We start from the raw sequence: 17,749 nt of genomic DNA, 5'->3' as shown, positions 1-17,749 counted from the left end.
ATCGTGCATCAGTGAGTGCCAACGAATTTTCAACTTGTCAATAAATGTTTTTTCGATGTGTAGTTGTAGATGATGACATCATCGATGTAAGCATCACAATTATTCTAGACCAGATGTAATCATGTTCATTATACGCTGAAAAGTACTAGGCGAGCCTTTCATCCCATACGGTATCACTTTATATTGATAAAGTCCATCTGTAGTCAAGAATGCCGAAATTTCCTTCGCCTTTTCCGTCAGTGGAAATTGACAAAATACTTTCAGAAGGTCAAATTTGGTGACATACTTTTGATTTAAAATTTTACAAATGCAGTCATCGATTCTTAGTAATGGAAATGAATATATTTTATTCACACTGTTCTCCTTTCTATAATCAGTGCACACATGAAAATTATTATCTGGTTTCGGAACATGTATACGTGGTGAACTTTTGTAACTTTTACTCGTCTCTATAAAATCATTCTCCAGCAAATACTGAATTTCCTTTTTTTAAAGCATCCGTGTTTAAGAGTGTTCATCTTGTACGGGTGTTGTTTCACAGGTGTGGAAGTTACAATTTCAGCTTCATTATACATTTTGTTTGGTCTAGTAGGAACATCAGGAAATAATTTCTCATATTCAAATAATAACTGTTTAAGTTCATTCTTTTCTTGCTGCTGCAAATGTGAAAGTTTCTGGTCCAGATCAATATAATCCGATTGCATTGCTTCACTTAAATCCTCACTGAGTGGGACAGGTACAACTAACTTAATTGCATGATTAGCCTGGCTATCTCTCACAACATACTGGTACTCCTTTAATTTATTTATATCCCAAGAGTTCTATTATCATAATTTAACTCATTCATTTCCTTCTTAGCTTTGTAAGTATTAGGCTGAAATACAATTTTTCCAGAAGACTGATGAGTGAAAGACTTGCTTACAAAGGAAACTTTATGAGCGAAGGAATACTCGTCAGCCGTACGAGCATCATTTTCAAGGTTTCGACTTTATACTCATCAAAATAAATCTTAATGTCACTATGGACACAGTTCTTGAACTCTTGAGGTAATAATTCTTTGATTATCATAATCTTAATCAACTTTCTTGGTTAAGCACCACCTATAAAATAACTGCTCTTTTTCTCTTGCAAAGTCGATATGAGTTTGTCCAGCTTCTTTTTTATAATTCCTGAACTTTTGCCGATAAGCCTCAGGGACTAATTCATAATCCTTTAATATGCACTCCTTAACCAAATCATAGTCAGCACTCTGCTATATTGACAGGGAAGCATAGAGGTCCCGGGATTTGTCAAAACGTACACTCTGTAATAATAGTCCATTGCTCCCATGGCCATTTCGAATTTTCAGCTTTTTTAAATGATGAAAATAGTTGGTACTAAGCTAATATTCTTAGCAACATGAAACTTGAATTTGTATGTAAAGAGGGAATGTGCTCTTCACTTGTTAGCTCTAATTGTCTTAATCTAAATTGATATTCCCTTTCTTCCTTCGCTATTTATCTCTGCAATTCTAGTTGCATTTTCGTTTGTTTCTCTAATTTCTGTAACTGCATTTGTTTCTCTCTGTCCTCTTTCTCCAAGTGCAACTGCATTCTTCTCTCTCACTTTCCTCTTTATCTAATTGTACTTTTGTCTGCTCTGTATGAAATTCAAGCATTCTAAACTCTAATTCCATCTTGTATTTTCATTTTAATTCGTTTATTTTTATGTTAGAGTCTGATACTGACTTACTGATCAAAACTAAAGCAGTTTTATCCAAAACATTCCTTTCAGCTACATATTGGACACAAATAATTTTTTTTTGCTTCCATAAACAAGTTCCTTTTTCAGAATGATAATATTTTCTGGCAGGTTGAAGCAATTCATCTTTCTTCAAGAAATCGAACTGCTCTTGGGTAGGATTTGAAATAAAGATGTCCCTGTTTGATGACACTATAAAAAAGCTTGTTGATTTCACTAATGATTTGTAAAATTTGCAATAGTACCAGCAATTTTAAAAATTCCGAATCTATGGGAATTTAAATTAGTTGTTTATATCAACGCACATGCACACACACACACACACAAACATGTGAATCGCCTAGGGTAGGTGGAGAAGATGCAGTCTTAGTATCATATCCATCAGATGGTGTTACACAGGAAACTGTAAAAATAGAGATACTGACAAAAATCGGGAGTTAGCTGTTTACTGAACAGTTAAATGAACGTAATTAAATAATATTACATCTTATTGCAATACGGAAAGATCCTACCTTTGGTAAAAGGATAATAATTGTATCAATGATATACCACGAGATGTATACAGTTTTCATTAAAGGAAACGAGGCTTGCCCGAGTTACCTTTTAATGAAAAATGTATACAACGAGTGGTATATCATTGATACAGCGTACATACTATATATATATTTTATTTATACCACATCAAAGTTTTCATTTTATATGGGAGATAAAACTGACGGCCACAAACAGCGCACTTTAGGGGAGTGAACTCTTCACAACCCCTCTTATGTATGTACGCTCAAAAAAGAAGTTCTTTAGTTATTCATCATTTCCTGTACACTTCATTCATATTAATTTATATATGTTTCGTTTAGCAATATTAATGAAATGAAAACACAAGGCTGATAGTTAACATTCAAAATATTTTTAATAATGTGCATGCAAACATTGAATTTGCTGCGTTCGTTGACATGAACAGTAACAGGGCGGCCATTTGCATCGATAGCAACCGTACGATTCGAGCCAAAAACGTCAAAATAATGAAGGAACGTGGATCTCTCTCTTTGTTGTTTTTGTTTTCATACATCTTAGGATTAATATCCCTGATGTCCTTGACATTGTCTCCTGTTCTTGTTTTTGTCTGCGTTTCATTGAGTTTAAGATATGCGAGGCCATTCACATCTTTCTTTAGTGTAACATCCCCCCATTTCAAATTGTAATGTTCAGTCACTCCCCTCAAACCAAAATGTACAGAGTTGTTAAACCACAATGTGTTAACAATGGCTTCAGGTGTTTCCATCCCCATTAGTTTTTTACTATACAAGGCATTTATTTCTTCATCTGTGATCGGTTGACTCCGATTGGGTTTATTTCCTTTTCCTTTAGATTTTAAATCTTTTTGCTTAGTCCGAAGAGCTTCCCTTGTTAATGCAAAATTTGTGTCTGTTCCTCTCATGATTGTACTTGCATATTTCTTGATTTTAAGGTGGCGATCAATGGAGTTGATGATGCTTCTTAAGCTGTTCGGTTCAAACTCAGATCCATCTTTTCTCCTAACACTGAGTATAAAACAAGCCAGGTGCTGATCAAATTAAGATGGGTTTATCTTGTCTAACTTTCTGAATTCATTTTTTGACTGCAAGAATTCTGTCACTAGCCTTACATCAAAAAGTGTCTTTTTTTAAAGTGTTTGCATTCTGCTTACTTTCTATAAATTTTAGTATATCATCAGGCGCATGGTATACAAATCTGTCTTCCCTAACACAATGATCAGTATCATTTGCAAATGTCTCAGCCATGTTTCTATCAAACTCTTCAATTAACTCACAGTTTAGTAGATTAAATGTTGCTTCTTGATCTTGCTCCTTATCTGATGTCATTGTTTTCTTTTTTCCTCTGAGTTGCAGTGTTTGATTTTTGCCAGAGGGAGAGACTTGAAACAGCATTGTTGACAGAGATGACAGCAGACGACACAGGTTGGAGCTCAATAATATTTATTTCCTGAATAGAGTATTGTTGGGTTTTTTTTGTATAAAAATGTTAGTTTCTATAAAATATTTTACAAGAAAATCATTATTTTGTTATTTTTTCCTTTTTAAATGTAATATTATAAGAAATTCATATCCATGTTTAAAGAGTATAATAGCTATAAAAACATCTTCATTATGCGTATTCATACGCCATGGGCAAATCACAATTTGATATACCAATACTATTGGTATATCAAGTTGCTTTATACCAACACTTCAAAGGCCATGTTATTTTTAATGGATGTGGTATATATATATATATATATATATATATATATATATATATATATATATATATATATATATATATATATATATATATGTATATATATATATATATGTATATATATATATATAATAATAATAATAATAATAATGATATATATAATAATAATTATATTTGATGCCTGATGTCGAAATGTATCCAGAGAAATTGAAAAGTAAATGAGATCGTTCGGTTTTCTCTAGCAAAGATGTGGCTTTTAAATCCGCCAATGAAAGGAGAAAGTTTGGCTTCTTTATCTGATAACGTGGCCCCATCATATCCTAATTGTATAATTGTGTGAGTTAAAAGAATTACTCTTGAGATACATATTTGATATATTTACGGGTTTACTTGAAAATTAGTTCTTAGTTTCTGTTAAAGCGTTTTGTTTCTTTGAGATCTTGAAGGCAGGTGAAATTATATATATATATATATATATATATATATATATATATTTTAAATTAGGACATATGCATCTGTAATTATTAGCAATGTGTACAATATTTTTGAGGAAGTCATTGTCGGTTTTAAATCTCATTCTGGAACGTACAATTAAATTAAAGCATAGACTGCTATGGACATTGCATGTATACTATATTCATCCAATATTGTTCATATCCTGTTCAATGCAAATGTTCGATTCCCGTATTCGTACAACACATCCTCACTGGCAGCGTTTCAATGTGTTCACTTCTGTTCGCGCTTCGAACTCTTGCGGGTTACTTCCCCACTTACGGATCCCGTAGTGTCTAGATCTGGCTCGGGGACATAGAAAGAGATGTATAGTGATTGCTAAGTGTATGATACATTGGCAAAAACAAGTAACAGAATATACTCATGAATGTCGGATTATAAAGAGTATCTTAAAATGTAGTTCGCCATCAGCGCTGTTTTTAGCCATCGTACTTACTCCTTTGTTATCAGTGCTTCAGCAGCAAACGGCATGCAACCTAAGACAAACTTTAGAATAATCAGTTCCCTGTCATATGTGGATCATAGGAGACCCTGTGTGCGACATGAGACTGCGATGATTGCGGTGGTACAGATCGTAAAACGTTTAATCGTTGATATTCCGATGGTAGTAGGTACTGCAACATGAATATCACAGTACTTGGCACTGGGTACTGTTGATCAGCAAGATGAGATCCCTGACAATGAATGCACATCACTATTTTGCATACACGGAGTAATAATACACGCTGTTCTCGACCATTGTTTTGTCTGGGCTGTAATCGAGCCACTTTGGGCAGTTGTTCTTATTACCATAAGCTCAGCAATGTTTATCGCAACATCTTATCATTAGTCAACAACACGTGATGTTTGTTTTCAGCAGTAACAATTTAAGGAAATTTGGAAGTCGTGAAATTACGGTTATATTTCTGTGCGTTTTCCTCTTTTTTTATTGCTATTTTATTCCATTGGACTTGTGTTATCATGGTGTTTTGGGCTTTGAAACTTTTCATCACTTTCTCCTGATTGATCTTTTACGGACATATTTTACTAGTACACGTCAAGGGAGAACTTCATGCATCTCTTTTTAATATTTCGCCTTCGGAATGCAATGACACTAAGCAGATATATAAACATTGTTAGAGTCTAAATCACCTGATGACATTTCATTTGTATTTGCTTAGATATTCCTGATTGCGAATAAAGTACACAGATGAGAGAGAGAGAGAGAGGCATACAATAAACGTCTTTTTAAAACGATAAAATACAGCCATTTCTAAAGTAAACTTCTTTATTGTTAGTAATACACCAATAATGTATAATTTCTTTATTTTTCATCCATATGCAAGTGGGTAGAGTGCATTCTGGGTACGAATATTTTATCCGACACAAATGCAGATGAATCAGCTTCTATAATATAATGATAACGATGCCATTATTTTATGATAATTTGAAACAAACTTCGTTATTTTTGAAGATTAATTATCTGTTTTCAGGCACCTCTGGGGTGAAATAATTGTTTTCTGGAAATGTAACTGCGAAAGATAGCCCATAACCTCGCATGAAAACTACATCGGTGAAGCATAAAATGTCATTTATCATATCGTAATGTCCCTATGATCTGCTCCCAGCTTATTGACTGCATTACATGTCCAAGTGCCGCCGTATAAAATGCTCTGATACGAGGCGATCACAATAGTCTTCCCTCCATCGGCATATTTGACTGGCGGCGGAACGTAAGAGTTTCCGAATGTCTGAAAGAAAGACGACTTCATAATATCCTTTCAAATTATCAGGGTTTAATTTCGTGAATTTGTCTTCATTTTCATTCAAGCGAATGTTGCCCAAGTGTGCAATACTCACATATTTCCTTCTTGTGCTCTAATTATCTACCTACCTACGTATAAAACAGTTTCTCTGTCTTTCTATGTATGTATTTACGTCCTTGCCTGAAACATGTAATTGACATGTATGTTTTCTATAAAAATTGTTTTCATTTTAAAGTTCTTATTCATACAGATTTATGTATGATGCTATTATTATTATTATTAGTAGTAGTAGTAGTAATAGCAGTAGTAATTTTTGTTAACCTACATCTTTATACCCCCAACGTATGATAGGCTCCGGGTAACCTAAAGCTTTGCATTCAAGCTGTACAGTTGTCCCATCCGATATATGTGGTGGTTGTGGCGTCAGTGAAATTATCTTCGCAGCGGCTGGGAAAATCATAAAATATTGACCGGATAGATGCGTGCTAGATTATTTTTGATAAAATTATATATATATATATATATATATATATATATATATATATATATATATATATATATATATATATATATATATATATATATATATTCTTTTAACACACGTATTATAACTAGTGAACGAGAAAACAGGTGAGGAAGGGTGAAGGTATGAAAAGTATTATATATTTTAGTTGGCGCGATTGATAAAGACCAAACGAAAACGATTACCTGAACAAATTGCATGAAAACAACTTGACAAGATTCGTTATATAATTCAACATATTTAACACTACGAAAGACAAATGACGACAATAAAAAATTAAACTATAAAATGAACCATGGGATATAAACAAACCAATTATAAAAAAACTACTAAGGAAAAGTTCTAAAGCGTAACAAAATTAGAACTTTAGGTTAATCAGTTCACTAAATATTGTTTTGACAGCGGTTGCTATGAAACTTAATTCGTGTGGAAATTAGTGATATTTACAGTTAATCTGTACAATTAATAGCCTCCACTGTACAGAACGTTCTGCGATTTCACTATAGTAATGGCGGAATGTCACGTGATGAGCAAATGGCTGTGTATTTTAAAATGGAACTTTCCATTGAGGAGTACGTACGAATGCTTGGAAAAATGACATATAATTATGCAGTACGTTCGAATACATGGAAAAGGCCGTATAATACACAGTACATACAAATACATGGAAAAGGCCGTATAATATACAGCACTTACGAATACATGGGAAAAGCCGTATAATATGCAGTACATACGAATACATGGAAAAGACTGTATAATAATAAAAAGTACAAACGAATACATGGAAAACGTCGTATAACCATGCAGTGCGTAATAATACATGGAAAATGCCATGTAAATATACAGTACGTACGAATATATGGAAGAAGCCGTATAAGTATAAAGTTCGTACGAGTATATGTAAAAGGGAGACTGGCCATTGCATAGGAACACGTACTAATAAGTAGAGTAGCGTTCGCTTTCATCATTTGTCCACTTGTAGTTTTGCTACAAAATTCAGGTAGTTCATTTATTCATCTTGTATTCATCTTTATACAATCAATCTGACATCTCTAGGAACTTTTAGATACTACTAAGTATCTATGAAAGACGGAAAAAAATGAAACGGTATGTCTAAAAACGCCTCTTACATTCTGCCATAGTTACTTCTTGATGAACTTTTGCAGAAAGTTCCTTGTCTGCGATAAGGCACGTATATGTGCCAGTGTTGTGTACATTGGCATCCGTGATTATCAGATGTGTCGTGCCTTCTGGCTGAACCGCGTAAAGTGGTAAACTTTCATTCTACAGAGTGAAGGATAATGTTTTATATTGTTATACTTAATATAATATAATATAATATAATATAATATAATATAATATAATATAATATAATATAATGTAATATAATACAATATAATATAATATCATCTCATATAACATAATATAATATAATATCCTGAGTTGACAAATGGTATGATATAAGTAGCATTTATACAGCAATTTAAATATATCATTAGAATGAGGTAATTCTTTTCTTCTGCTTCAGTGAGAATATAATATGTCCACATAGTTAATTTCTCTGGAATTTGTGAATTGTTCTATATGTGCATGCGTTGCGTTATTGAGTTATGTTAGAAATGACTACATGTGACCAATTTGGAAAGTAAACCATTACCTGACTAATGTGAATCTATATCTGATGAATTTCAGGAGGGATCCGTTATTACCGACAACACGAAATTTGAAGTCAAACTGCTTGCAACCTCTGATTGTTGTGTAACATACGCTGTGTATAAGGCATATTGATATCTTACATCATACATAGTTATTTTGCATAATTTTCAGTACAAGTAGTAATTACCTCACGGTCTATCTAAAATTAAAAGGTAACTTGCAAGATTTCATTTTCATATCTCTGCGAATGAGCAAATTAAAATTGTTTCAATCATATTGTCAGAGTGGGTGAATCGAAGTGTAGATGATTTGCAGCCTGAGAACTCAAAATACATCGCACACAGTTACCTCTTTATAGTACCACTTGACACTGACAACTGCTATAGTGGTCAAACATAGCAAAGACACGTTTCCACCTGACACCGTGGACGCGTTACCGTAGATTATCGGGGGTTCCAACACTCTGGGTGCAGGAGTTGTAATGGCTGTAAAATACAGAGGTATTGTAAGTAAGCCTTTTCTAGCCATTGGCAACGTATGAAAAGTAAGGCAAATTCCAGGAACAAAAGCTTTGATTAATCGACCTAGATGATGTTTCATAAGTATTTATCAAGGTTATTACTTCATTAACGTGTGTGAATGTGAGTGCCTTTCCTTATAAAGAATCAAAACAACACACTTCTAATTTAAAGTAATATTTAAATACACTAGTGTTTCATTTGCAAATACCAGATTTGTATATCCTGGGACATTATTTGGCCATACCAAATTTAAATAATCTGGGGCAATATTTTGGCCATACGAAATTTAAATAACCTGGGACAATATTTTGGCCATACCAAAGTTAGATAACCTGGGAAATTATTTAACCATACCAAATTTAATAAACCTGAGGCAATATTTTGGCCATACCAAATTTAAATAACCTGACGCAATATTTTTGCCATACCAAATTTAAATATCCTGGGGCATTATTTTGGCCATACCAAATTTAAATAACATGGGGCAATATTTAGGCCATACCAAATTTAAATAACCTGGGGCAATATTTTGGCCGTACCAAATTTAAATAACCTGGGGCAATATTTTGGCCATACCAAATTTAAATAACCTTGGACAATATTTTGGCCATAACAAATGTAAATATCCTGGTGCATTATATTGACCATACCAAATTTAATAAACCGGGGACATTTTTTGACCAAACCAAATTTAAATAACCTGGGAAATTATTTGACCATACCAAATTTAAAAAAAACAGGGACATTATTTGCCAGAGCATCTTTAAATAATTTGCTGCTTTATTTTGCACAAACCATTTTAAAATAAACTGCAACAGTATTTGCCAATGCCGGCATTAAATGACTCGTGACTTTATTTACACATACTATCTTAAATAACCTGCTGCTTTAGTTGCACATACCATCTTTAATTAACCGGGTGTTTTAGTTTCCTATTACAATGTTTAATTAACATGATAATTTAGTTGCCCATACCATTACATGTGCGTGTCTCTACATCCCCAGCGTTATTATCTGTATAGCACTCCTTCCCGCCATGCTGAGGGGATGGACCGTCACACTTTCTGGACCTCATTTGTCTTCCTGCCAGACATTCTCCCCACTCTCCCCAATGTCCCCACATTCCATCCACTAAGGTATATATATATATATATATATATATATATATATATATATATATATATATATATATATATATATATATATATATAATATAATATAATATAATATAATATAATATAATATAATATAATATTAAGCGTTCATGTAAATGCCAAGTAGCAGTTAATACCTAAATGGTAAGAGGGTGAATGGATGCGTAATTGGTTTACTATTACTCATCAAACGAGAAATATCCACATGTACGCACATATGCACGCACACAAATTCAATACATTCGGTATAAACATTTTGCCCTATCACCTGGCTTGACATTCAATAAATAGCTCATCCACATCAGCCGTGACCTTTGACACAAAGAAATGGTCATGTTACCTACATCTCGCAACATGTGCAAGTTTCTGACATACAAGTGAAATTCCTTTGTCTCATGGACATGAATGAATCTTTACATCAGTGAATGAATGCATATATTCCCCTTTAGATGTGTTTACGTCTGTTCAATGCAATCAAGGAAATAATAAATGCAATTTGCTGTTCATCATCCCACCTGGGCAATCCATTAAGTGGCAAACCTTCTGCTCGACCGTCTCACCGTGGCAGTTCTTAGAAATATTGGTAGTTCCAGGATAATTACAGAAGCGTTCTCGGAACTGAATGCCGGCACCACAAGTCGAAGGACAAGATGTCCAACTCAGCCATTCACCCAAAACACCTGAAAGAAATATCCAACTTTCTGTACTTTATATTGTATTGGAATTGGCAAATCTGAAATAATTTGAAATAAAATATTATTTTTCTTAACTTGAAAAAGATACAAATTTACTACATATCCCTCAATCATTAACCGTTTGTTCCACACTGCATAGCGATAAAAAAACAATAAAAATAAAATTGCCGAAATGAGCATGAGCAACCGTACAAATAAATGGAATGATAACAAAATCGTATATATATATATATATATATATATATATATATATATATATATATATATATATATATATATATATATATATATATATATATATATATATATATATGCAACTCAGTTACCTACGCAATCTTCGGTAGCACATATTTGGCTCTCTATGGACAACCCTGGACATTCATTAGCCGTGGAGCCACTTGACCGTTGGCAATGTCTCTCTCTAAATTGGTGACCACCACCACACGAGGCTGTGCATGCAGTCCATCCGTTCCAGGAACTCCAACTGTCAGTGTCTGTGGCATAAAATGAAATCGCAAAGGAAAATGCATCGCCACGTTCAAAATGCCGTTCAAGTTTTCTGCCATTAATTTGCTATTGATTGCCATATTTCTGTACAACCTTCATATAATATATAAAAATGCATGTAGGTCTATTTGAAGGTATCTTTCATATTTTATATTTTGCAGGCATATATTTGTACCAACTCATTTATGTACAAGTTTTAAGAAAAAGCTGGGTCCAAAGATATTAGATTCAGGATAAAGAGACGAAAGTTAGGCAATTGAATACAGGTAACAAGAAGGGGGAGGTGCGCAACCGAGGATATATCTCCGTGGCCCAGGCCCGTATGGGGGCCTAAGAATAACAACCCTTTTTAATTTTATAAAAGTTTTATTTGAACAAGAACTAGGATATGCTTGGGTTTTCTTACCCTAGGGCACGTCATCGCTCTCTACTGCCCTGATTATACTGAATCACGTACTTACACCATCCAAATGAGGAACATTTGTTCTGGCCATTTCAGATTATTATCGTCTTTTGTTGCTTAGTGTCTTAGAAAAGGAAGAAAAGGAATCGATAGAAAATGATTCCGGAAGTGCTTGGGCTGGTTTCGCACATGTTGAGAACTGAGACTTGTCAGTTTTCTTCAAATCAAGTCTCGCCGACTAAAATGATCAGTTATGTTAAAGTGCTGCATGACAGACTATTCTGTCGTTTGTTTCTTGAGTTTGCTTATTTGCTTGTGCGCGTGCTTGCATATTTAAACGTAAACCCTCACCCCATATATATATATATATATATATATATATATATATATATATATATATATGGATATGTGGTAGAACTTTAAAGATTATTTGGGATCTAATTTAATACAGAATACTGTAAGTTTATCTAACATTTTCACTTTGTAACTTAGCGTAATAAACCAAATACATACACGCACATGCATCTATGCCAGACATCGAATCATAATATTCTGTAACTTGTGCACCAGTAACAGCTGACGCAACAGTCGCAAACCTTAATGAATTTCTGATTGTTATTGTTGATATGATGGGAACGGTGAATACCGATAGTCATCGCTGTAACGACGAGAACAATGGCTACCTTTAGTATTTTTTCTAGCAATGATATACTTCGAATATAATTTTGAACAAAGGCGGTGACCTTTCCGATGGAGCGGACAATATAAATGCATTGTTCATGGTATGTGCTTTGACTAGTATTGTGGTTGGAGCACAGATGCCCCTCCCCCAAAGAAATATTATGAAATGGACTATGCATACGTTTAATTTAATTGCAGACAAAACCTCAGATGGTTAGGTCATCAGTTTACCACCTGCATAAGGCCTTAATTTCCAAAGTTCTTTCTATTGCATTTTGGTCCAAATCTATTCTGTGGTTGGTAAGAAAATTTGGTAAGGATTTTCTTAGTAATGGCGGCCATATTTGATGACTGTTTGACATCATTTATACACAGTTATAAGGCATTTGTGTTAAAATGCTTATGTAAATTTCGCTTATTTCAAATCTAAGTTGTTGTTTTAAAGTAGGCGTTTATATTTTTTCTTCTCGTAAATGCATAATTCTAGTAAGCAGTGTCTAAGAAGAAATGACACGGTTACAAAAATGGCGGCATTTGAACAAAACGAAAGGGTTTGTAAATCTCGATGATTTCTGTCCGTTATTGTGAAGTTCTGCCCAGTGCTCTTTTGAAAGAAAACGTATTAAAGGCATTTTATTGGTAGTTATCAAATTTAATGCCTCGTATGCGGGAGATCATGGGTTCGATTCCTGGCCGAGTCATACCAAAGACTTACAAAAATGGTACTAACAGCTGCCTTGCTTGTCGCTCAGCATTAAGAGGTTAGTGTTAGGAATGGTCAACCTGGTGTCAGGATAATGTAACGGCGTGGGACATCATGCTACATGTCTGCGGCATGATGCCGTTGTGCTAGACATCACTATAAACTGTCACGCTGCAGACATCGTAGCGCTATGACTGAAGAGTTTTTAAAGCTACGTTAAAAATCCAAATCACACCACACAAACTTAATGACGATTACGCATTGTTGTAAAGCTTAAAAAAGGTCTTGTGTCAGAGTGCCTTGTCTTAAATTGGGTAAAATATTGTTCAGTGTTTTTTTAAACAATTACTGTTACGTGCTTTTTAAAGGAAAGTTTGTTCATTGTTCCATAGAAACAATACTATTTAGTGTTGTTATAACTAAATAATGTTACGTACTTTTTAGAAAAAAATACTGTTACAGTTTAATGCTTTTTAGCAAACAAAACAAACCTGTTTCGTGGGTGCTTTTAGATACAAATACTGATGACGGCTTCTTGAAACAAATACTGTAGAGTGCGTTTTAGTAACAAACACCGTATAGTGATTTCTAGAAAGAATGCAGGTAAGTGCTTTCTATATAAAAACACATCTCAGAGCTTTTTAGAATTAATTTTTATTCGTACAATTTATTTGTTATATAATGGACTCTTTTATATTTGACTTAAATGTTATTGCCCCATTTGTAATAACAAGTCGTTTATGAGCTGTTAAATATTTAGTAATAAGCCTAAAAAGAAATAATTTGTTAAAATAGAAAATTATTAATATCCTCCATATTAATAAACTTCTACTCAAAAGAAGAATTTTTAAACAATTGTAAGGATTTACATCAGTTGTACGTTTGTTCTTCTTGTAGTTTTATTAAAGGTATCCAAATTGTATAGCGGATAGCCATAACTTCGACATTTTTCAAAAGCTTTTGTATCACACCACTTTCAGAAGAATGTCTAACATTGGTCCATTCATGTTTTGAGAGGCTGAAGGAACCAAATGCTATATAATAATGTAGACAAATCGATGGATGAGCTGAACAGTAAAATCGGAAGCATAATGAGAAATAATTTTTGTGTCGCCATTACCAAGTAATGTTGCTATTAATTTATTTTTCAGCATAGATTGAATATAAACTTGTTTATGGTATTTAAGCACATTTTGTTTTCCAGCTTTAAAATAACAGAAAGAATTTCATTTAAAGAAGGCAATTGCCGCATTATCTGCATCATTAAAGGTGAACTGACGTTATGTTTAAGACTAGAAATTCTATGACCATATTAAGTACGGTCTGAGTAATTTGGAGATTACAAAAACGTCAGTTAATTGCACAAGTCTCGTTGATTAAAGACTTCATCTGATTCGTAGCATTAGCCTACTCATTGACTTGCAGACTAAGTAAAATATTTTTTTTTTAAACTGTAGAAAGTGGATATAATTATCAAAGTATCATGAAAGACACACATTATTTTCTAATTTCAAAGCTGTAAAAATAAATAGGAAAGTTGACAACACGTAGGAAAGCTTGAGATCAGTTGTTGGAAGGATTTGCTTCCATTCAATGCGATTATTGCAGCACGTGTGAAATGCTCTTATTCATTGTGCAATACTCTGAAAGAAAGAAATAAACTTTTATACACTGTATGGCAGACTTACATTACTGTGTAAGGAAGACGTAGATTTTACGTCATGGTGTGGTCTACTTCCTTGACTGTGTCAGAACGAGGCAGCTGTTAGTACACGGGATAAACAACTTTCATTACTTTTTGAGATGTGGATTAGAACTGTATGGCCGACGTCAGCGCCCAAAATGTTCAATTAAAAGCTTAAAAATCGTCTGGTACAAATATGTGAGCATACAAAGATCTAGATTGCTATTTTATCGAATAAAACAATTCATTAATCAATTCGGAATTTATAAAGCCATATTTACCTCGATTAAACAGTCATTTCAGGATCTTCACAAGATCTCAGAAACATAATAAATGTTAAAAACTTGAGAAAACAAATTCTAGTAAACCTACAAGGTTTAAGTCTTTGTGTCACCGTGGCATTCGTCTTGTGCACCCTAATATAAAGCCAGGAATATGGGACAAACAGTAATATGATCTTCATCACACGTGTACAGTGATTTGCAGAATTAGCTTGCTCTTTCGTTACTTACGTACACAAACATTATTGTTACACATTTCAGTTTCCACTGATTTGCCATTGCAGTCATTGGTTTGAATTTGATCGTAAGTACTACAATTTCTGCTTCTATATTTGACACCTCCGCCACATGTCGCCGTGCAAATTGTCCAGGAAGACCAATTGTTCCAAGAATCTTAAAAACAGAATTATTAATCATATAGTTTGATTCCAGAATAAAACCCCTAAATTATCTGCAATATGTTTGCTTTTAGGAACATATATCGTAATGCTCAGCATAACACATTATTCATGAAAAGTAATTAAAAATTAAAAGTAAACGAAGTTGCTAGCCAGTAATACATGCAGAGTACAATCAAAAATCTCTTATTAATATTGTTTGCTTGGGGATCACATCGGCAATGGCTGAAATACAGTGTCAATCCGCATGGTCTTTCTTCAAAATATTTTTTCGGTCTTCGTATACTAGCAAGAGGTAGGATGGAATGACGTTGTATTTTTTCATTAACATTGTGAATGGCAATAGTATGCCAAAATGCTAAACCTGTAAATAACAATAATTGATCTACGCCTAGGTGACCTGTTGGAATGATAAATTTGGTGTGAGTGCTGTTGATGTTAATATTCAATTGTAAAAGAAAGTATTTACTGTTGTCTTTCTTCATTTGACGGTTTAGCCGTTTAGAAAGGCCTAAGAAGGCTGTACCTTTTCTGAATATAGCTAATGCATATGTGAATGCCACATCAAATCGTAACATCTGTAATGAAATGTTGGATGATGTGTACCAGTTAAAAAACAATGTACAGAAGTCAAAGAATGGTCGGTGTCACTTTATTTCATATCGTCTTTGTGGCATTAACAGTATATGTTGTGAAGGACAAACGTGGAGATACTTGCCCTACCTAATTGTATCGTAAACCAGTGTCTGGTGAATATTCTACCAACGTATTACACCTATGCATCATACTAACTGATGCAAACTTTGGTATCTGTTGGAATGGTACTTTTAGTGACATAATTATTGCACAAAATATTCAATTTTAAAATAAATTGTTCACTTTGTTCTTTTGAATTCTTCTTTTGAACTCTTTTTAACCTTTTAGGAAGTTTAAAAAATACTGGATAAGGTAAACTTACCAGGAGGGATTGTGGTCATCACTGAAATGTTGAATGATGCATATCAGTTTAAAATATAAAAAAATATAAAAAGCGAAAAATGGTTGGTGCCATGTACGTTTGTATCGAGAGTTTTTTTTTAAAATAAATTTTTTTATTACATTCACCAAGCCAATACATTATGGATTCATCAATAATGTCATTTCTATCTTTTCTTGATTTATAAGAATTTCCTATATACAAACTATGAAACCGACGACGATAAATTTTGAGTGCATCTTTGTTCATCAGCAAATTCTGACATTTTACATGAAATCAGATTGTTTTCATTCTTAACATGCATATGTTGGTCAGTTATTGGTGCAGTTTGTACCATGGTATTACCTTGACTTGTGCAGTTGATTTCCGGGCATGGTAAAGACACCACGCTGACTCCCTGGCAATCGCTTTTTAGTTTTGTGTATTCGTCATTAGTACAGTTTCGCACGCGAATACTGATGTTATTAGTGCATGGTTCAGTGCAATTAGTCCAATCCGACCATGCATTCCACACGTAAAGCACATAGTATAATGTGAGAGCTATACTCGTATAAGGCATACCTTATCTTTAATTCATGACCGGCTATTGTAGTTACACATTGTACCTTTTCTGAATATAGCTAATGCATATGTGAATGCCACATCAAATCGTAACATATGTAATGAATGACATACACCCAGATTCTGCAGAAAGACGGTAATATAGAGATGACATTTTCCATCTAACATTGTAAACACTCTCTAGCCGCTTTTCAAATGTATAGTGCACTTATCATTTAAGTAAAACAAATCACTGCAAATCTTCACAAAAATGTCATGTTGATAATTGATTTTTATTATTTTATTTGTTTCTTCTGTTTGTAGTTTTCATACCGACAAGTGGAATTAATTTGATGTAACAGAGAGAGTACTTAACAATGAACTTTAAAGCATAGCTGTATTGATTGCCTAAATAACGCCGTTTCAACAAAGGTTTGAAGGCAGAAGTGATCATTCGCTTTATCTGAAAATATGTGGTTTTATTTATCTTAGTTCTTTTGGCAAGATTTGAACATAATATCCATTTTTTCCAATTACATAGGACATACAGAAACAAACCATATCTGAAAAGAACTTTACTACACATGGTATACACTGTTAGCTTTAGATTATGATATATATTTAAACAAATATACCCGCTCAATTCTTACCTCTCTAAGTTTTTTTTTTACTTGGAAGTGAGCAATTAGTAAAGACATATCTAAAAACACTTTTAAAAACACAATTTACATGTTCTATTGCAGTGAATCGTAGGATACTTATATCTTCGATAGTTCTTAGGGAAAAACAAAACC

The 17,749-nt window shown here is 33.5% G+C and overlaps 1 protein-coding gene across 1 annotated transcript in view; it reads right to left on the bottom strand.

Moving 5' to 3' along the window:
* Positions 1 to 5,805: 5,805 nt before the first annotated feature.
* Positions 5,806 to 17,749, bottom strand: part of LOC149793058 (SCO-spondin-like) — a 147,127-nt gene continuing 135,183 nt past the window's right edge. Inside the window, exons 19-27 of the mRNA XM_089968943.1 lie at positions 16,398 to 16,418; positions 15,273 to 15,434; positions 11,109 to 11,276; positions 10,603 to 10,767; positions 9,909 to 10,064; positions 8,761 to 8,897; positions 7,887 to 8,040; positions 6,559 to 6,680; positions 5,806 to 6,218 (exon numbers count right to left, since the gene is read on the bottom strand). Of these exons, the coding sequence (XP_089825069.1) occupies positions 6,063 to 6,218; positions 6,559 to 6,680; positions 7,887 to 8,040; positions 8,761 to 8,897; positions 9,909 to 10,064; positions 10,603 to 10,767; positions 11,109 to 11,276; positions 15,273 to 15,434; positions 16,398 to 16,418 (1,241 nt within the window). The 3' untranslated portion in view covers positions 5,806 to 6,062. The remainder of the gene's footprint in view (positions 6,219 to 6,558; positions 6,681 to 7,886; positions 8,041 to 8,760; positions 8,898 to 9,908; positions 10,065 to 10,602; positions 10,768 to 11,108; positions 11,277 to 15,272; positions 15,435 to 16,397; positions 16,419 to 17,749) is intronic.

Source organism: Sinohyriopsis cumingii, chromosome 8 (assembly GCF_028554795.1).
Source record: "Sinohyriopsis cumingii isolate HCF-2022 chromosome 8, ASM2855479v2, whole genome shotgun sequence".
NCBI classification, from domain to species: domain Eukaryota; kingdom Metazoa; phylum Mollusca; class Bivalvia; order Unionida; family Unionidae; genus Sinohyriopsis; species Sinohyriopsis cumingii.
This window is presented reverse-complemented; position numbering and strand designations above follow the sequence as displayed.